This window comes from Salvelinus sp. IW2-2015, linkage group LG36, assembly GCF_002910315.2.
Source record: "Salvelinus sp. IW2-2015 linkage group LG36, ASM291031v2, whole genome shotgun sequence".
Lineage (NCBI taxonomy): Eukaryota > Metazoa > Chordata > Actinopteri > Salmoniformes > Salmonidae > Salvelinus > Salvelinus sp. IW2-2015.
This window is the reverse complement of record NC_036875.1, coordinates 23,575,014-23,597,466: the sequence shown is the minus strand read 5'-3', so window position 1 is coordinate 23,597,466 and position 22,453 is coordinate 23,575,014. Positions and strand designations below refer to the sequence as shown.

The window sequence follows — 22,453 nt, the reverse complement described above, 5'->3', positions numbered from 1 at the left end:
GGGGAGTTTCTCCCATTCTTCTCTGTAGATCCTCTCAAGCTCTGTCAGGTTGGATGGGAGCGTCGCTGCAAGCAGCTATTTTCAGGTCTCTCCAGAGATGTTTGATCAGGTTCAAGTCCGGTGGTGCTGGGCCACTTAAGGACATTCAGAGACTTGTCCTGTTGGAATGGTGAACCTTCACCCAGTCTGAGGTCCTGAGCGCCCCTTAGCAGGTTTTCATCAAGGATCTCTCTTACTTTGCCTGTTTATCTTTCCCTCGATCCTGACTAGTCTCCCAGTCCCTGCCGCTGAAACCCCCCCCCCCCCCTCCTCCCCCACAGCATGATGCTGCCACCACCATGCTTCACCATAGGGATGGTGCCAGGTTTCCTCCAGACGTGATGCTTGGCATTCAGACCAAAGAGTTAAATCTTGGTTTCATCAGACCAGAGGATCTTGTTTCTCATGGTCTGAGAGTCCTTTAGGTGCCTTTTGGCATACTCCAAGCAGGCTGTCATGTGCCTTTTACTGAGGAGTAGCTTCCATCTGGCCACTCTACCATAAAGGCCTGATTGATGGAGTGCTGCAGAGATGGTTGTCCTTCTGGAAGGTTCTCCCATCTCCACTCGGTCATAGTGACCATCAGGTTCTTGGTCACCTCCCTGAACAAGGTCCTTCTCCCCTGATTGCTCAGWTTGGCCGGGCGGCCAGCTCTAGAAAGAGTCTTGGCGGTTCCAAACTTCTTCCATTTAAGAATGATGGGGGCCACTGTGTTGTTAAATACCATCCCCAATGATGATGGGATTGGRTTACAAATCATCCTGTCTGTCATCCTTTACCGTACTCCTCACATCACCTATTATAGCTTTAATAACAATGAAATGGAGAATACTTCTCTTAATATTCTGTCTCCCAGGGTGTCTATCACTGTAACACGCTAGCCTCTAAGTTTCAACAGATACAGGCTGGCACTTAACTCCTACATTTGCCTCTTTAAGCTTTACCTGTGGTGAAGTTTGTGAATAGGCCTCTGATAGCAAGCACAGAATTTAGTTGTATTTTTTATTTATTGATGACAGACCTCTCTCTCTCTCTCTCTCCTCTCTCTGCTCTCTCCCACTCTCTCTATCACAGGTCAATGTGTCGACTAAAGGACCTCTACAGGGTTGTTGTCAATGTAGGTACCTGACGTCTTCAGTCTGCTGCCAGTCTGTTTAGTTAGTTAACCCATCTCTTCCTGGATCAGACCACCATCACCCTCCTGCATCACACCCAGGCACCCTCCTCAGACACCTGGCCAATCGCTGGTTCTGAACAGCGTTACCATGGACACCGAGTCCACCCACTCTGGCTACTCCAACAGATCCAACAGACATGGGTAAGAGCTCAGCTAACTTCCTCTCTCTGTCTTCTCGCTCTCTCTGTCCGCTCTCACACCTCACTCACGCACACACACACACACACACCCAAGCCGATGTAAGGTCAAGTTGCCAATGAGTGTGTTCAGATGCAGGCCTGTCTGTACCATCAGAGGGATGCTTATGTCTATATCTGCCGCAGAGTAACTGAATGCTGTTTGTTCCCACTGTGTATTACTTTTTAATTTAAGCCTCATGTCAGTTGTTGGGAAAAAGTTTTTCAAAAAGAGGGGGAGAGAGAGATGAGTGATGGATAAAGCTCATGGAGTAGGGTTGTCACAGCTGACTGCCTTTAACCTATTTCACTGACTCACTGACTTGTTCTGTAAATGAGATGGGGAGTGTGAGAGACTAATTAGGAGGGATTGGGCTTTCCTCTCCTTGTTCGTTGCTGTTCGTTGCTGTTACTGTCTCTGTGTGTGTGTGTGTGTGTGTGTAGGGAGCAGAGGCGGCGTGAGCGGCGTAAGCTCAGCAGTAAGGACAGCAGCCGGTCAGAGAGGTCTGTAATCATCAACAGCCCCTACGGGCCCACTCAGGCCTCCCCCAACCACAACAGCGAGCCCCTGCTAGAAGTCCCCACCTCCGTGGCTGGAGACGAGGCTCCAAGCCTCCAGGTAAGCTCCAACCCAACAAATCAAAACTCACACAAACCATGCCTGAGAGATTCAAAAAGCCCTACATAACTATACTGTACAGGGCAGCACTTGCTTACAGGAACCCTGTACAGAAGCCATCTCCCAACCAATCTCTTTCTCACAGAGTCAAGCTGGGAACCAGCTGAGTCGCGCACCATGCCGTTTTAAACTCAAACAGCTGGGCACATCATAACTCAGCATAGTGACAGGGTCATAATCACCATGGTGACTAGGGGCCAAATAGGTCAGAGGATTTGAAAAATCTCCCCTTGGCCTGTGTGAACTATACTTCCCATTCTTTGTTATTGCGTAAGTGTTTCTGTGCTGTGTCTGTGTTTTCTGTGCTGTGCTTCTGTGTTTCTGTGCTGTGTTTCTGTGCTTTGTTCTTTGCTGTGTTCTGTGCTGTGTGTTGCTGTGTGTGTTTTCTGTGCTTGCTGTGTGTCTGTTCTGTGCTGTGTGTGTGGTCTGTTTCTGTGCTGTGTGTGTGTTTCTGTGCTGTGTGTTTCTGTGCTGTGTGTGTGTGTTTGCTGTGCTGTGTGTCCTGTGTGTTTCTGTGTGGTGTCTGTGTTTCTGTGCTGTGTGTGTGTTGTGTGTGTGTGTGTGTGTTGTGTGTGTGTGTGTTGTGTGTGTGTGTGTGGTTTCTGTGCTGTATGTGTTTCTGTGCTGTGTTTTCTGTGCTGTGTGTGTGCGTTTCTGTGCTGTGTGTGTGCGTTTCTGTGCTGTGTGTGTGTGTGTGCATTCTGTGCTGTATGATTATGTGTTTTCTGTGATTGCAAATCTCCCTTGGCCTGTGCGAACTATACTTCCAGTCTTTGTTATTGCGGTGTGTGTTTTCTGTGCTGTGTGTGTGTGTGTTTCTGTGCTGTGTTTCTGTGCTGTGTGTGTGTGTTTTCCTGTGTGTGTTTCTGTGCTGTGTGTGTGTGTCTGTGCGTTGTGTGTGTGTTTTCTGTGCTGTGTGTGTTTCTGTGCTGTATGTGTGTGTGTGTAGTATTGTGGTTCTATGTGTAATCATTCTGTATGTGGGTCAGAATGTGTCTTGATTTAAATCCAAGTGGTGATTTTAAATCCACATATGGTTATCTCTGGAAGCAAGCCTATGATTTAGATGCTCTGACAATGGGGTTGAGATTTAGCTCTGGGCTATTGAAGCTAGGGTCAGAAGGCTAGAGACTGGCTATAGAGGGAGATGGATCAAGTGAATGAGACTGCTGCAGAGGGAGGGAGAGGGATAGATAAAGAGGGAAATGGTGATAGTTATGTTAGGAGGAGTATACTCTCTCGTGCCCTGGGTTCCATTCACATACTCTCTGACCTACTTGACTTTGTAAGTGGAAGGTCCTGCATGAAGTGTGTGTGTGTGGATGCATAAAGCATTTATGAGCCTGCACGTGCATGAATGGTCTATGCAGCAAGTAGTGCAGTACCAGCTACATCTCAGCTGCATTACCGAAGCACTGCTTACATTTATACAGCTACAAACAGTGTCTGTCTGTCTAGCCGTCTGTCTGTCTGTCTCATTCCATGTCTCTTTGTATTTGGATGTTTGACTCAGCCTAACGTGCTGCAAACATTCCACATTGTGGTGTCATTGTAAGCTTGTGGCTTATAGACCCATTGTCTGCAATGTTGTTCAGCCACTGTCTACCAACTAGTGGAAAAGGTCATCTGTAATCATATTACATTACCATTACAGTGCAGTGCTTCCAAATGGCACCCACCCATCCCTGCCACTGCTTTAAGAGCACTGCTCTTTCAAATGGATACGGCTAATGCTAATATAATCTGGCACAGAGGAATTGACATACTGTAGGCTGAGATTAGCCTTAGCATGCAGCCAAACACCACTCTAAGGAAAGCTGATATGGATAATCCATACATGCCTATGATGTAAGGATGTGTGTGTGTGTTTGTGTGCACTTGCCTGTGTCTGTGAGTAGTGTGTACTGTCAGTGTCTCTGTGTGTGATTCATAGAGAGGTTGCCAACAGTGAATGTCGGACGGGTGAAAAGAATGTCATAAGGCTGTGTTCTGTGTCATGGTACTGTTGTGTTGTGCCTGAAGGCTATGGGGTTGGCATTGGCCTCTCTAACACGCCTGCTATTCTACTTCACCTGGCAGTGTGTCACATGATGCAGGGCTGAGGCTTTTGGAAGTAGTGGAAGCAAATAGAATTGGGAATGTCTTTGCTCTTTTGTCCTTTTGGCCTCGCAAACATACACACACAAATACAGTACAAATGTCAGATAAACCTCTAGAAATACCAGTGAGGTTCCTTTGTGTGCCACTGAATGTCATTGTTCTTTTGCCCAGTATACCAATGTGAAACACACACACACACACACGTCAGAATAACCTCCAGTCATACCAGTAAAGCTCTTTTGTGTGTTGGGTTAGTAGGTTACTGTATGTGTCTGTGAGCGAAGCCTGTTAGTCAGTCAGTGTTAGTGTGTGTTGTTGTGTTTAGTGTCATATTATAGTGTGTAACAGGCCTAACCAGGGCTCTGAATATGATCTATATTCACTCTCCACCAGAGGAGAGGGCTGCCAAGCATCAAACACCACCCATCTCTCTCTTTCTCTTTCCCTCTCTCTTTCTCTTTCCCTCTTTTGCTTTAATTCCCTCTCTCATTCTCTCTTCTCTCTCCTTTCTTTCTTTCTCTGTGTGTCTGTTTCTCTAACTGTGTCTATCTATACCGTGTCTGTCTCACTTATTCTGTGTCTCTGTCCTTCTCTGCCCCCTCTTCTCTCCTTCTCTGCCTTTCGGTCTGTATAACATGGTACATTCTGATTTTTAGTTTTGAGTTCATTTGTGGGATTAAGCCACAGAGTGTAAATGAAGAGCTTTTAGCCTGCATTTGCTCGACCATTGCTACACAGGCTCATTAGTTATATGTACCATGCTTTAAGAGATGTTAGATAATATATAGGCTGTGTTCACTGATCTTTAACATGGAGAAGAGTGAGAGCACATTAAGATGATGTATGTAAAAATGGGAGACATCAGACGGGACAGAGTTATATGATCTAATAGGTTGTAGGTGTGATTAACACTCAGAGCCCCAGAATTCCATAACTACTAGAATGGCAATGATGGTCATTCTGACCGTTGATATTTCAATTGTATAAATATTCCATAATAAATAATAAATTGCTAAATGAATGCATGTATTATGTTAAAATAGGTTCTAAGATTCCTCAGGACACCAAATGCAAATTAGAAAATGTCTTGATTGATCCAGAAGCACATGGACTGTAAATACTAAAATAATAAGATAGTGTATTTTATGACTGCAAAACAACAGTTACTGGCCCGTCCAAACTACACCTAATCTGTATTGAAACTAATTTCACACATAATAATAATAATAATAATAATAATAGATGTGGCCTAAAACAAAACAAAATGAACCACAAACCACGTGTAACCACGCCAGCCCAGGACCACCACATCCGGCTTCTTCACCTGCCGGATCGTCTGAGACCAGCCACCGGGACAGCTGAAGAATTTCTTCACAAACTGCCAGAAACTGTCTCAGGGAAGCTCATCTGTGTGCTCTTCATCCTCACCAGGATCTTGAACTGACTGCAGTTCAGCGTCGTTTGCTGTTGTCAACGTTGAGAACAGAGTGCCCCATGGTGGTGATGGGGATATGGTATGGGCAGGCATAAGCTACGGGCAACAAACACAATTGCATTTTATCAATGGCAATTTGAATGCACAGAGATACCGTGACGAGATCCTGAGTTGTGACATTCTTCCACCGCCATCACCTCATGTTTCAGCATGATGATGCACAGCACCATGTCTCAATGGATCTGTACACAATTCCTGGAATCTGAAAATGTCCCAGTTCTTCCATGGCCTGCATACTTACCAGACATGTCACCCTTTTGAGCATGTTTGAGATGCTCTGGATTGACGTGTACGACAGCGTGTTCCAGTTCCCGCTAGTATCCAGCAACTTCGCACAGCCATTCAAGAGGAGTGGGACAACATTCCACAAGCCAAAATCAACAGCTTGATCAACTCTATGCGAAGGAGATGTTGTAATACATTTTAGTCATTTAGCAGACGCTCTTATCCAGAGTGACTTACAGTAGAGAGTGCACACATTTTCATTCGTACTGGTCCCCCGTGGGAATCGAACCTACAAACCTGGCATTGCAAGTACCATGCTCTATCAACTGAGCCACATGGGACCACTTAAATTAGGCAAATGGTGGTCACCAGATACTGACTAGATTACTGATCCACACCTTTACTTTTTTTTAAAGGTATCTGTGACCAACAGATGCATATCTGTATTCCCAGTCATGTGAAATCCATAGATTAGTGCCTAATGAATTTATTTAAATTTACTGATTTCCTTTATATGAACTGTAACTCAGTAAAATCTTTGAAATTGTTGCATGTTTATATTTTTGTTCAGATCAAATTTYATTYGTCACACTCGCCGAATACAACAGGTGTAGACCTTACAGTGAAATGCTTACTTACGAGCCCCTAACCAACAATGCAGTTTAAAAATATATACGGATAAGAAATAAAAGTATCAAGTAATTAAAGAGCCGCAGTAAAATAACAATAGTGAGACTATATACAGGGGGGATACAGGTACAGAGTCAATTGGCGGGGGCACCGGTTAGTTGAGGAAATATGTACATGAAGGTAGAGTTGTTATTAAAGTGACTATGCATAGATGATAACAACATAGAGTAGCAGCGGTGTAAAAGAGGGGGGTGGGGGGCAATGCAAATAGTCTGGGTAGCCATTTGATTAGGTGTTCAGGAGTCTTATGGCTTGGAGGTAGAAGCTGTTTAGAAGCCTCTTGGACCTAGACTTGGCGTTCCGGTACCTCTTGCCGTGCGGTAGCAGAGAGAACAGTCTATGACTAGGGTGGCTGGAGTCTTTGGCAATTTTTAGGGCCTTCCTCTGACACCGCCTGGTATAGAGGTCCTGGATGGCAGGAAGCTTGGCCCCAGTGATATACTGGGCCGTTCGCACTACCCTCTGTAGTGCCTGCGGTCGGAGGCCAAGCAGTTGCCATACCAGGCAGTGATGCAACCAGTCAGGATGCTCTCGAAGGGTGCAGCTGTAGAACATTTTGAGGATCTGAGGACCCATGCCAAATCTTTTCAGTCTCCTGAGGGGGAATAGTTTTTGTCGTGCCCTCTTCGCGACTGTCTTGGTGTGCTTGGACCATGTTAGTTTGTTGGTGATGTGGGCACCAAGGAACTTGAAGCTCTCAACCTGCTCCACTGCAGCCCCGTCGATGAGAATGGGGGCTGCACAGTCCTCTTTTTCTTGTAGCCCACAATCATCTCCTTTGTCTTGATCATGTTGAGGGAGAGGTTGTTATCCTTGCATCACACGGTCAGGTCTCTTACCTCCTCCCTATAGGCTGTCTTGTCATTGTCGGTGATCATGCCTACCACTGTTGTGTCATCGGCAAACTTAATGATGGTGTTGGAGTCGTGCCTGGCCGTGCAGTCATGATATTTTGAACATCGTTTCGGGGAGCCTTCCACAAGTTTCCCACAATAAGTTGGGTGAATTTTGGCCCATTCCTCCTGACAGAGCTGGTGTAACTGAGTCAGGTTTGTAGGCCTTCTTGCTCGCACACGCTTTTTCAGTTCTGCCCACAAATTTTCTATAGGATTGTGGTCAGGCTTTGTGATGGCACTCCAATACCTTGACTTTGTTGTCCTTAAGCCATTTTGCCACAACATTGGAAGTATGCTTGGGTCATTGTCCATTTGGAAGACCCATTTGCGACCAAGCTTTAACTTCTTGACTGATGTCTTGAGATGTTGCTTCAATATATCCACATAATTTTCCTGCCGCATGAGCCATTCTATTTTTGTGAAGTGCACCGGACTGGTGCAACTTCACAAAATAGAATGGCCTCATTGCGGCAGGAAAATTATGTGGATATATTGAAGCAACATCTCACTCCTGCAGCAAAGCACGCCCACAACATGATGCTGCCACCCCGTGCTTCACAGTTGGGATGGTGTTCTTCAGCTTGCAAGGCTCCCCCTTTTTCCGCCAAACATAACAATGGTCATTATGGCCAAACAGTTCTATTTTTGTTTCATCAGACAGAGGACATTTCTCCAAAGAATACGATCTTTGTCCCCATGTGCAGTTTCAAACCTTAGTCTGGCTTTTTTAATGGCGGTTTTGGAGCAGTGGCTTCTTCCTTGCTGAGCGGCCTCTCAGGTTATGTCGATATATGACTCGTTTTACTGTGGATATAGATACTTTTGTACCTGTTTCCTCCAGCATCTTCACAAGTCCTTTGCTGTGTTCTGGGATTGATTTGCACTTTCGCACCCAAGTACGTTCACCTCTAGGAAACAGAACGCGTCTCCTTCCTGGTTGGTTGACGGACTGCGTGGTGTTTAGACTTGCGTACTATTGTTTGTACAGAACGTGGTACCTTCAGGCATTGGGAAATTGCTGAAAAGGATGAACCAGACATGTGGAGGTCTACAATTTTCTTTCTCTGAGGTCTTGGCTGATTGCTTTTGATTTTCMCATGATGTCAAGCAAAGAGGTACTGAAGGTTGGCCTTGAAATACATCCACAGGTACACCTCCAATTGACTCAAATKATGTCAATTAGCCTATCAGAAGCTTCTAAAGCCATGACATTTTCTGGAATTTTACAAGCTGTTTAAAGGCACAGTCAACTTAGTGTATGTAAACTTCTGACCAACTGGAATTGTGATACAGTGAAATGTAAGTGAAATAATCTGTCTATAAACAGTTGTTGGAAAAATTACTTGTGTCATGCACAAAGATGTCCTACCCGACTTGTTAACAATCTATAGTTTGTTAACAAGATATTTGTGGAGTGGTTGAAAAACGAGTTTTAAATGACTCCAACCTAAGTCTATGTAAACTTCTGACTTCAACTGTACACACACACACAAGAGAAGAGAGAGTTTATAATGGTCACAAACACCCAGAACCTCAAATGTAAAGAGAGAGAAGCGAGCTGACAAACTTTTCTATAAACTTCCGACTTCAGCTGTACCTACCCTTACCTCCTGGGGGGCGGCCGGTCAGGAAGTCCAGRATCCAGTTGCAGAGGGAGGTGTTTAGTCCCAGGGTCCTTAGCTTATTGATGAGATTTGAGGGCATTATGGTGTTGAATCCTGAGCTGTAGTCAATGAATAGCATTCACACATAGGTGTTCCTTTTGTCTAGGTGGGAAAGGGCAGTGTGGAGTGCAATAGAGATTATATCATCTGTGGATCTATTGGGGCGGTATTCAAGTTGGAGTGGGTCTTGGGTTTCTGGGATAATGTTGATGATGTGAGCCTTGACCAGCCTTTCAAAGCACTTCATGGCTACAGACGTGAGTGCTATGGGTCGGTAGTCATTTAGGCAGGTTACCTTCGTGTTCTTGTGCACAGGCACTACGGTGGTCTGCTTAAAACATGTTGGTATTACAGACTCGGACAGGGAGAGGTTGAAAATGTCAGCGTATGCTCGCAGTACACATCCTGGTAATCTGTCTGGCCTTGTGAATGTTGGCCTGTTTAAAGGTCTTACTCACATCGGCTGCGGAGAGAGTGATCACACAGTCTTCCGGAACAGCTGGTGCTCTCATGCATGTTTCAGTGTTATTTGCCTCCAAGTGAGCATAAAGTAATTTAGCTCGTCTGGTAGGCTCGTGTCACTGGGCAGCTCTCGGCTGTGCTTCCYTTTGTAGTCTGTAATGGTTTTTAAGCCTTGCCACATTCGACGAGCGTCAGAGCCGGTGTAGTACGATTCGATCTTAGTCCTGTATTGAYGCTTGGCCTGTTTGATGATTCGTCGGAGGGCATAACAAGATTTCTTATAAGCTTCCGGGTTAGAGTCCCACTCCTTGAAAGCGGCAGCTCTACCCTTTAGCTCAGTGCAGCTGTTGCCTGTAATCCATGTCTTCTGGTTGGGGTATGTACGTGCGGTCACTGTGGGGACGACGTCATCGATGCACTTATTGATGAAGCCAATGACTGATGTGGTGTACTCCTCAATGCYATCGGAGGAATCCCGGAACATATTCCAGTCTGTGCTAGCAAAACAGTCCTGTAGCTYAGCATCTGCTTCATCTGACCACTTTTTTATTGATCTAGTCACTGGTGCTTCCTGCTTAAATTTTTTGCTTGTAAGCAGGAATCGGGAGGATAGAATTATGGTCAGATTTGCCAAATGGAGGGCGAGGGAGAGCTTTGTATGCGTCTCTGTGTGTGGAGTAAAGCTGGTCTATTTATTTATTTATTTTTTCCTCTGGCTGTACATTTAACATGCTGATAGAAATTTGGTCAAATGGATTTAAGTTTCCCTGCATTAAGGTCGCCGGCTACTAGGAGCGCCACCTCTGGGTGAGTGTTTTCTTGTTTGCTTATGGCRGAAYACAGCTCATTCAATGCTGTCTTAGTGCCAGCCTCTAACTGTGGTGGTATGTAAACAGCTACGAAAAATACAGATGAAAAATCTCGAGGTAGGTAGTGTGGTCTACAGTTTATCATGAGATACTCTACCTCAGGTCAGCAATAGCTCGAGACATCCTTAGATATCGTGCACCAGCTGTTATTTACAAAAATACATAGTATTTTTATACTATAATACAAAAATATATAGTCCGCCGCCCCTTGTCTTAACAGACGCCGCTGTTCTATCCTGCCGGTGCAGCGTATAACCAGCCAAGCTATATGTTGATAGTGTCGTCGTTCAGCCACAACTCCGTGAAGCATAAGATATTACAGTTTTGAATGTCCCGTTGGTAGTTTAATCTTCCACGTAGGTTATCTATTTTATTGTCCAAAGATTGCACATTTGCTAGCAGAATGGAAGGAAGTGGGGTTTGATTCGATCGCCTACGAATTCTCAGAAGGCGGCCCGCCCTCCGGCCCATTTTTCTCCGCCTTCTCTTCACGCAGATCATGGGGATCTGGGCCTGTTCCAGAGAAAGCAGTATATCGTTCGCGTCGTGCTTGTCAGACTCATTAAAAGAATAAAAGGATTCTGCCAGTCCGTGGTGAGTAATTGCAGTCCTGATGTCCAGAAGTTATTTTCGGTCATAAGAGACGGTAGCGGCAACATTATGTACAACATTTGTAAAAAATATAAGTTGCCAATAAACGMACAAATAACACAATCGGTTGGGGACATGTAAAATGTCTGCCGCCTTGTCCGGTGCCATTTTAACACCAGTGTATAATCAATGTATAATCTCAAAACAGTGTACCCTATATCAGTCCACCGAATCCAAGCAGTCTTATTAGTCTATTCTAGGCCTACTTGGAGTAGGCTACATAGTGAGAGTGTGTGTAATTTACAATGGCAAGACCAAGAAGAATGGATGTGCATGCTGTGTTAGAGTTGCTACAAGATGAAAACGACTCAGATGGCRGGGAAGAGTGGATTGTGACATCTCTGAGGATTATTATTCTGATTCATGCTGATTGGCTTTCCATATCTGGGAATGGATCCATATCAGGCAGCAAGTGARCGAGTGTCGGATAATGTTTTGGATCAGATGGCATGGGTGTACTTGGTGAAAGGATGAACTCGCCGCTACAACATGCTTGACTTGGCTGCTATCAACGCACACGTGTTGTTCAATCWGTGCATGAACAACACCCATGAGCAGGAGGGAATCGAATAAAATAAAACKTTATTGTCCATCCAGAACAGACATTTTTCTTTGGTGTCACCTTTCATTGAAAGGATCACATACTAGTCCATCATATTGCATACACTAAAAACATAGAGGACATTGATACATTTACTCACAAATGACCGCAGTCCCAACTGCACTGGATAGATAAATATATCATATACTGATACAATTTACATTGCATTTAGTAGTTCAACAGCACAAGGAACACATTAATGTTTGAACACGTTCTTCTTGGCCATGGGCATTCTGAAGCGCCGGCCAGAGGGAAGCCTCTCCAACTGAGGGTGTAGAGGGTGGGAGGGGTCGCCAACAACAGCCAGTGTCTTCTTTATGGTTACCTTGTGGAACAGACTGGTCAACTGTGCCTGTGGTCGACCAATTACTTTGCTGGCTGTGTTTACTATTCTGGTCAGTTTTGCTTTGCTCCCCACGCTCAGACTACCATACCAGACTGTCATATTGAACGTGAGGATGCTCTACACCAAGCTGCTGTACACCCTCTCCAGAACATCCTGACTGACCACAAACCCCTTCAATTTCCTGATTAAAAACAGGTGCTGACTTGCTTTAAAAAAAAATACAGTCTGCATTCTCTGTGAAACTCAGCATGTTATAAATTTGTGTCCCTAGGTATTTGAAATGCTCAACCACCTCCACTGATTGGTCGTTCAGAGATAGTAGTTGGGACATTGGCAAGTTGTTGCCATTGATGATCAGCTCCTTAGTTTTTTTCTCACGTTGATGTGGAGGGCACTTTACCGGCATCATTCTTGAAGGTTGTTGGTCTGTTTAAAATGACGTTAGCATCTTTAGAAAAAGAGTCCCACCAGAGCCATGTCGTCCGCGTACTTGAAAAGGCTCACATTGTTTCCTTGGATCTTCATCTCATTAGTGTAGATGAAGAACCACAAAGGTGAAAGGACACACCCCTGTGTTCAGGGTCAGTTCATCAGAGAGGGCCCCATTCATGAGGACCCTCTGTGGCCTTTCATCATGAGTCTGSCACACGGGCTACGTGAGAGAGGGCCAAGGCAGCAGAAAAGATTCTACGTGAGCCATTGCGAAAGCCGAATTGCGCACAGCTCCCATGGAGGAAAAACTGCAAGGTGGGMAGATGCACTCGGAACAGAACCCACGACACCRGTTTCAAGCGGCAAGCGAATTGTTGCAATCAAGTGAAAGTGACAAAGACTTGTGGTGACTATTAGAACAAGGGATAACAGCTACATGAGATCCAACTGTTGCGTGAAGACTCACACCATACTGTAAACATGAGTGAGGCCACAGATAATGTGTCCAATAACTGACAATAATAGACTTTTTAACAGCTGTCATATSAACACTTATGTTCATTATAATGCAATTATTGCTTTTGTGCTGATTTTCACTATTCACAAGCATGCTTGGCGCCTACACTGATATTTTCTTCATTGACCGGRTGTCTTGCAGTTTGGGTATTTATTTGTTTTGTAGTTTATAAAAATGACATTTTACTGTGTTTCAATGCACATTCTTTTGTTTCATAGTTGTAACAAAGGCACTCCACCAATAAAATAGATTTTCCACTTTAAATTCAGTTTTTGTTGCTTTTTCGTTTTTACATATAGCCTGCACAGTAACATGAACAAATGTGTATGTTCTTTCAAATAATTATATTTTGGTATACTAATGTTACCATAAACACAACCAAAAAGACATTGGCACAAAAAGGGGTCCAATGAGGCCTGACTTTTCTAGTTAAATGGATTTATTAGACTGGTGGCTATTGGTGCTCCTCAAGGCCCAGCTATTCTCCTGTTAAATATGCATACGGTCAAATGACCATCATGGCGCTTTGAGGATAAAATGCAGAAAGTTTTTGTCTTTTGTGATATTTGTCTGAAAGTACTGATCAAGTTTAAAGTACACATATTTAGGAAAAGTCAGGGACAGGTGGGTTCAAGGTTTTTAGTGAAATTTAAGTTATTAAATTACAAAATTGAAAACAGTCAGATTGACCGTCTTGGCAGTTCTAGTGTTAAGATTATTTTAAAAGAGCTGACCCATCACTCTCTCAAATAGGGGTCACCAGATTAATGTTTATCTCCATTCTCTGTCGTTCTCTCCATCGTTCTCCCCTTCTCTCTTTTTCTAACATTTTGTGTGTTTCTCACCCCCTCTCTTGTGAAGCTTTAGGGGTGTCATGTGGGTAAGTGTATGTGATCTGACAGAAGAAGGTGGCTACAGTATTCCAATCTACTTTTCATGGAATGGGATACACACACACACTGTTCCCAGCTCCTTACCAGGGAGAGAGAGAGAGCAAGATAATAAATAGCTGAATAACTGGCAGTAAGAGAAATGCTCTCTTCGGCAGACAGGCCTTTAATCAGTCTCTCGCTGTGCTCCTTCCTCTTACGGCACATTTATGTTCATCTCCATCCTGAGCAGGAAGAGCAGATTTGACTCTTAATTTGCAATGCTAGACCTGCAAAACATCATCCTTATTGTGATTTCAGATGCTTGTGTGTGTTTGTGTGTGTGCGCATCTCTGTCATCCCTACCTGGTCATGATGAGCAGTCTGAATGTGTACTGTCCTCCTCTATGTGGATCAGTGGGGAGCTGAAAGCCTGTCACAATAACACAGAACCCCAGGAAAGCCGAAGGCTTCTTTAAATAGAATGACGGATGGGATGTTTGCGGTAAACCTCAAGGGATTTAGTCAGTGTATCTCTAGTCTGTCTGTCTTTGTGTGTAGCAGAGRCAGAGAATGGAATAAAACCAGCATTTATGTGTATCTATCTACCAGTGTGTATTTGTTACTTTGGTTTGTCTCTCATATCCCTCCACAGAGACTATTCCTGTCCTTTTCTATCTTCTGTTTTCACTCTCTTCCTCTCTCACTCTTCCTCCACCTCTCTTCTCTGGAAGTGTCTGTGCTATCAACCATATGCTACGTTTTAATCTCTTCTCTCTCCTTCTCTCTGTCCTTTCCCTCTCTTTATCTCCCTCTCCTCTCTCTTTTAGGATGATAACTGGGGGGAAACCACCACGGCGGTGACTGGCACCTCAGAGCTTAGTCTATCCCAGGAGGAGGTGGTTGGTCTGGGGAAGAGGTCGGAGGACGGCCTGGGGCAGGGCTGTCGGCGCTACGCTTCCCTAGCTCTGGGCCTCTGTGTGGGGCTACTGGTCCTGGCCACCCCCCTGGCCTTCCTGGTCCTCCCGGCGGTGCTGTGGCCGGCCAGSCTGCAGGCCTGTGGCTCAGCCTGCGAGGGCCTCTTCCTCTCTGTGTCCTGTAAACTTCTCATCCTTCTGCTAGCTGTGTGGGCGATCTTCCTGCGCCAGGCCCGTGCCAGCCTGCCCAGGGTGTGTGTGTACCGAGCCCTCCTGGCCATTCTCACACTGCTGCTCACAATCTCCTACTGGCTGTTCTATGGGGTCCGCATCCTCGACTCACAGGTGTGTATGTTTCATAATCGTGTGTGTGTGTGTGTACATCAAATTGTATTTGTCACATGCACCAAATACAACAGGTGTAGACGTACAGTGAAATGCTTACTTACAAGCCCTTAACCAACAATGCAGTTTTAAGAAAAATAAGTGTTAATGCATTTACTAAAATAAAATGAAMAAAAAAAAAAAACAATAAGAAGAAAATAGAAAAATAACAAATAATTAAAGAGCACAATCAAATAATGGTAGCCAAGCTATATACAGGGGATGTCGGTACAGAGTCAATGTGTGGGTGCACTGGTTAGTCGAGGTAATTGAAGTAATATGTACATGTAGGTAGAGGTAAAGTGACTGTGCATGGATAATAAACAGAGAGTAGCAGCAGCGTAAAAATGGGGGGGTCAATGCAAATAGTCCAGGTAGCCATTTGATTAGCTGTTCAGGAGTCTAATGGCATGGGGGTAGAAGCTGTTAATAAGCCATTTGGACCTAGACTTGGCGCTCCGGTACCGCTTGCCGTGCGGTAGCAGAGAGAACAGTCTATGACTAGGGTGGCTGGAGTCTTTGGCAATTTTTAGGGCCTTCCTCTGACACCGCCTGGTATAGAGGTCCTGGATGGCAGGAAGCTTAGCCCCAGTGATGTACTGGTCCGTACGCACTACCCTCTGTAGTGCCTTGCGGTCAGAGGCCGAGCAGTTGCCATACCAGGCAGTGATGCAACCAGTCAGGATGCTCTCGATGGTAAAACTTTTTGAGAATCTGAAGACCCATGCCAAATCTTTTCAGTCTCCTGAGGGGGAATAGGCGTTGTCATGCCCTCTTCATGACTGTCTTGGTGTGTTTGGACCATGATAGTTCATTGGTGATGTGGACACCAAGGAATTTGAAGCTCTGAATTTGAAGCTCTGGAATCATGCCTGGCCATGCAGTCCTGGGTGAACATGGAGTACAGGAGGGGACTGTGCATGCACCCCTGAGGGGCCCCTGTGTTGAGAATCAGCATGGCAGATGTGTTGTTACTTACCCTTACCACCTGGGGCAGCCCTTCAGGAAGTCCAGGATCCAGTTGCAGAGGGAGGTGTTTAGTCCCAGGGTCCTTAGCTTATTGATGAGCTTTGAGGGCACTATGGTGTTGAACGCTGAGCTGTAGTCAATGAACGGCATTCTTACGTAKGTGTTCCTTTTGTTCAGATGGGAAAGGTCAGTGTGGAATGCAATAGAGATTGCATCATCTGTGGATCTGTTGGGGCGGTATGCAAATTGGAGTGGGTATAGGGTTTCTGGGATAATGTTATTGATGTGAGCCATGACCTTTCAAAGCACTTCATGGCTACAGACGTGAGTGCTGCAGGTCGGTAGTCATTTAGACAGGTTACCTTGGTGTACTTGGGCACAGGGACTATGGTGGTCTGCTTGAAACATGTTGGTATTACAGACTCAGTCAGGGACAGGTTGAAAATGTCAGTGAAGACACTTCAAATGCCATTTTATTTGGTCTTATACACTTGGTTAGCAGATGTTAATGTGAGTGTAGCGAAATGCTTGTGCTTCTAGTTCTGACAGTGCAGTAATATCTAACAAGTAATCTAACAATTCCACAACTACCTAATACACACAATCTAAATGGATGGAATAAGAATATGTACATATATGGATGACCGAGTGGCATAGGCAAGATGCAATAGATGSTATAAAATACAGTATATACGTATGAGATGATTAAAGTTAAAGTGGCATTATTAAAGTGACTAGTGATCCATTTATTAAAGTGACTGAGGATTTCAAGTCTGTATGTAGGCAGCAGCCTCTCTGTTTTAGTGATGGCTGTTTAACAGTCTGATGGCCTTGAGATTGAAAAACAGCTTCGGTCTCTCGGTCCCAGCTTTGATGCCCTGTACTGACCTCGCCTTCTGGATGGTAGCGGGATGACAAGCAGTGGCTTGGGTGGTTGTTGGCTTGGGTGAACTCTTTGGCCTTCCTGTGACATCGGGTGCTGTAGATGTCCTGGAGGGCAGGTAGTTTGCCCCCGCACCACCCTCTGGAGAGCCCTGCTGTTGTGGGCGGTGCAGTTGCCGTACCAGGTGGTGATACAGCCCGACAGGATGCTCTCAATGCCAGTTGGTTAACGCATGCTCAGAGTACACTACCTGGTAATCCGTCTGGCCCTGCGGCCTTGTGAACTTAGACCTGTTTAAAGGTCTTACTTACATAATCTATGGAGAGCGTGATCACACGCCTAGTTAAATAAAGGTTAAATAAATTAAATTAAATCACACAGTTGTCCGGAACAGCTGGTGCTCAAATGCATGTTTCAGTGTTGCTTGCCTTCAAGCGAGCATAGAAGTCATTTAGCTCGTCTGGTAGACTYGTGTCACTGGCAGCTCATGGCTGTGCTTCCCTTTTGTAGTCTGTAATAATTTGCAAGCCTTGCCACGTCCGATGAGCGTCAGAGCTGGAGTAGTACGATTCAATCTTAGTCCTGTATTGACGCTTTGTCTGTTTGATGGTTCGTCAGAGGGCATAGCAGGATTTCTTATAAGCTTCCCGGGTTAGAGTCCCGCTCCTTGAAAGCGGCAGCTCCACCCTTTAGCTCAGTGCGGATGCTGCCTGTAATCCATGGCTTCTGGTTGGGGTATGTATGTACGGTCACCGTGGGGACTGTCATTGATGCACTTATTGATGAAGCCAGTGACCAATGTGGTGTACTCCTCAATGCCATCGGAAGAATCCCGGAACATATTCCAGTCTGTGCTAGCAAAACAGTCCTGTAGCTYAGYATCTGCTTCATCTGACCACTTATGTATTGATCTAGTCACTGGTACTTCCTGCTTTAGTTTTTGCTTGTAAGCAGGAATCAGGAGGATAGAATTATGGTCAGATTTGTCAAATGGATGGCAAGTGAGAGCTTTGTACGCATCTCTGTGTGTGGAGTAAAGGTGGTCTAGATTTGTTTTTATTTTATTTATTTTTATTTTTTTTACCTCTAGTTGCACATGTAACATGCTGGTAGAAATGAGGTCAAACGGATATAAGTTTCCCTGCATTAAAGTCCCCGGCCACTAGGAGCGCCACCTCCTGGATGAGCTTTTTCATGCAACTTGCAAACACGTGTGTGTGTTAACTCTGTGTTTCCAGGATGAGGACTACCAGGGTATCGTCCAGTTTGCTGTGTCTCTGGTGGACTCTCTGCTGTTTGTCCACTACCTGGCCATTGTTCTGCTGGAGCTCAGACAGCTCCAGCCCTGCTACAGCCTGTGTGTTATACGCTCCACTGACGGAGAGACACGCTACTACAACCTGGGACAGCTCAGGTAATACACACACACACAGAAACACACTCACATCCACACAGACACACTCAAAACTGACTGAAATATGATGTAGAGAAATTCAATCATTTCATAAGCATCTTAACATATTAACCAAGCAAATCCATGCTGCTACAATCTCTTGCTAAAATGGTGCAGCTGACTGTAGCAAAGTCACTGATCTTCCAGCAATATGAACTCAGTCTGTATACAACAGTGGAGCCTCGGGGATCTGGCTGGTGTACTTATTGTGGCCCTGATGATCTGAGTAACCCTGTTGTGTCCACTATTGCCACTTAGCAGAAGCCAGTCAGCTGATCAATCAGCTAGCATAAACATCTACAGATAATCAGACTATTAGAGAATGCCTTTAGAATGCCCCCAACCATACACGTGTGTGTGTGTGTGTGTGTGTGTGTGTGTGTGTGTGTGTGTGTGTGTGTGTGTGTGTGTGTGTGTGTGTGTGTGTGTGTGTGTGTGTGTGTGTGTGTGTATACACACACACACACACACACACACTGTTGAACTGTGAGTAATTGGAGACTTAAGTCCAAGGGGAAGAGTGGCAGTAATTTAGTTACTAAATCACCCAGAATGTTCCAGTCCAGTCCTTTAACTCTGGGGGGCTGTTCTGGGAATTGGGGCGGGGGCCTGAGAAAAGCGGTCCGCTTTGATTGATTATGATGAATTCCCTCTAGTAACTGATCTAAGGTCAGCTTTGTGTTTTTCCCTTTAATGGTTAGGGTTTGTGGAAGACAAACTCATCCTAGATCTGTGCCTTAGGACAACTTCTACCCAGAGCTGTGCTGGGTGATTCCTCACAAAACCAGAACAAACAACATCATGATTTTGGGGATTTTCACAAAATGTAATCCATAGAAGGATCCTTTTCTTAATGTTTGTATTATTTGTTCAATCAATAGGCAGAATACACAGCAGTGAACAAATGATAAATGTCTTGTCAGTGCAACCCAAAATAAAACCCACTCCATGGATTGTTGACATATATTTGTCATTTGTATCTTAAAGCGTAATTGAGACAATTAATTGAAGTTGGAGTATTTGTGACATTTAGGCCTTACCCAGGCCTCCTTTAAGTCTCCATAATGTTTAATCTGTAGGTGCACAATTCAATAGTTGGTGTCATATGAAGCCTTACGGCTTGTACTTTATGAGTAGTATTTTGATTTCAATATTTTTTTTGTAATGAATATTGAATAATGTCAACATGAATCTTGAAAATATATTTTATTATTACTGACATATCAATGTTCTAGAGTGGGATTTCTGCTAGTTTTAAAATCAACAGTGAAGAGCCGACTATGCTCCGGAATGCTGGCCTTCTAGGCCGAGTTCCTCTGTCCAGTGTCTGTGTTCTTTTGCCCATCAATGTTTTATTTTTATTGGCCAGTCTGAGAAATTGCTTTTTCTTTGCAACTGCCTGGAAGGCCAGCATCCTGGAGTCGCCTCTTCACTGTTGATGTTGAGACTGGTGTTTTGTGGGTGCTATTTAATGAAGCTGCCAGTTGAGGACTTGTGAGGCGTCTGTTTCTCAAACTAGACACTCGAATGTACTTGTCCTCTTGCTCAGTTGTTCACCGGGGCCTCCAACTCCACTTTCTATTCTGATTAGAGACAGTTTGTGCTGTTCTGTGAAGGGAGTAGTACACAGCGTTGCACGAGATCTTCAGTTTCTTGGCAATTTCTCACATGGAATAGCCTTCATTTCTCAGAACAAGAATAGACTGACGAGTTTCAGAAGCAAGTTCTTTGTTTCTAGCCATTTTGAGCCTGTAATCGAACCCACAAATGCTGATGCTCCAGATACTCAACTAGTCTAAAGAAGGTGTCAGGACCCGGTGCGAGAAACAGTCACTAATAATCGTCAGAACCCAGAAGATGAGGCAGACACAGCAGTACTAGAGATGGTGGTTTAATAAAGAACAAAATCTTCAGGCAAAGAAACTAAATCCACAATGTCCAAAAATAAAGCCAAAAGGCACAAAATGGAAATCCTCCAAAATACAAAAGAAACTCCACAAAGTGGTAAAAAACAGCAGGGAAAAACAAACCTCAAAAGACTACTCAAATAATACACAAGAACTAAACCAGAGAACCTCTGGAAAATCCAACAAGAGAAATCTCTGAATAAAACAAGGCTTGGGCTGGGGCTGGGTGCTAACTTACAAACACTGAGCAAGGAAYTAAGGAACACACAGGGTTTAAATACTAACAAGGGAATGACCTACAGGTGCAAACAATAATTAGAGCAAGAAAAACAAAAGGTACAAAAAAGGTGCAATGGGGACATCTAGTGACCAAAACCCGAACAGTCTTGGCCAAAACCTGACAGAAGGCCAGTTTTATTGCTTCTTTAATCACCACAACAGTTTTCAGCTGTGCTAACATAATAATGATCAATTAGCCTTTTAAAATGATAAACTTGGATTAGCTAACACAACGTGCCATTGGAACACAGGAGTGATGTTTGCTGATAATGGGCCTCTGTACGCCTATGTAGATATTCCATAAAAAATCTGCCGTCTCCAGCTACAATAGTCATTTTGTAACGGCAGCCTTCCCTCTCTTCACGTGAAGAGAGGGTGTAACAGGGATCGGACCAAGACGCAGCRTAGCTCGTGTTCAACATGACTTTAATAAACAAGACGAAACTGTGAACACTTACAACTAACAAAATAACAAACGTGGCAAACCGAAACAGCCCTATCTGGTGCAGAGAAAACACAGAGACAGGAAACAACCACCCACAAAATCCCAACACACAACAAGCCACCTATATATGATTCCCAATCAGAGACAACACAAAACACCTGCCTCTGATTGAGAACCATATTAGGCCAAACATAGAAACAGACAAACTAGACACACAACATAGAATGCCCACCCAGCTCACGTCCTGACCAACACTAAAACAAGCAAAACACACAAGAACTATGGTCAGAACGTGACACATTTACAACATTAACAATGTCTACACTGCATTTATGATCAATTTGATGTTATTTTAATGGACAACAAGGACATTTCTAAGTGACCTCAAACTTTTGAACGGTACTGTACATTGGCATAGTAGGCAATGTAACCAATCACAGCCCTACTTTTAATTGTATCATTGCACATCCTGCAAATCACAAAGAAAGGGTGACCATTTTGAATCCATTTTCACATTCAMTSTRWTGGTAATGCTGACAAATTGGATCATAACTCTAAAAGTAGTGGAGATCCCACTCTGGAATGTTGATATGCACTTAGATTATATTATGTTCAACAATATATAGAACATTTTGCCAAATATTTTTTTGGTTCAAGTTTATATTTGACAATGTTCATACATTTAATAGAAGAAAGTTGTTATTGAAATCAAGATTCTACTCATATTACAGAGCAAGAAGCAAAGCTTTATACGACACCAACTTTTACTTGTGGCACCAACAGATGAACCATTATGGAGTCTTAAAACCTCTTAAGGATCGAATCCTTTTTTTCAATTTTTGCCTAAAATCACATACCCAAATCTAACTGCCTGTAGCTCAGGACCTGAAGCAAGGATATGCATATTCTTGATAGCATTTGAAAGGAAACACTTTGAAGTTTGTGGAAATGTGAAATGAATTTAGGGAGCACTGTATGACATAGCCCTGGTCTGCAGTAGTCTGGTCTGGGGGAGTAGTGTAGATATGAGGCATGCTGTAATCTACTTATTTTCTGACCTTTTCTTATAATCCATCTGTTCTCTCTGCCCTCCTCTTATGCCTCTCTCTCTCCTCTCTTCTCTCTCTCTCTCTCTCTCTTTCAAGGGGCTTTATTGGCATGGGAAACATATGTTAACATTGCCAAAGCAAGTAAAGTAGATAATAAACAATACAAATGAACAGTAAACATTACACTCGCAGAAGTTCAAAAAGAATAAAGACATTACAAATGTCATATTATGTATATATATACAGTGTTGTAACAATGTGCAAATGGTTAAAGTACAA

General features: G+C 44.1%; 1 protein-coding gene across 1 annotated transcript in view; it reads left to right on the top strand.

The window, feature by feature from the left end:
- The window catches only part of LOC111959360 (vang-like protein 1), a 64,645-nt gene that overhangs the window by 20,133 nt on the left and 22,059 nt on the right, over nt 1-22,453 (top strand). Inside the window, 4 exon segments of the mRNA XM_070437577.1 lie at nt 1,114-1,357; nt 1,837-2,011; nt 14,719-15,150; nt 18,280-18,455. Of these exon segments, the coding sequence (XP_070293678.1) occupies nt 1,305-1,357; nt 1,837-2,011; nt 14,719-15,150; nt 18,280-18,455 (836 nt within the window). The 5' untranslated portion in view covers nt 1,114-1,304.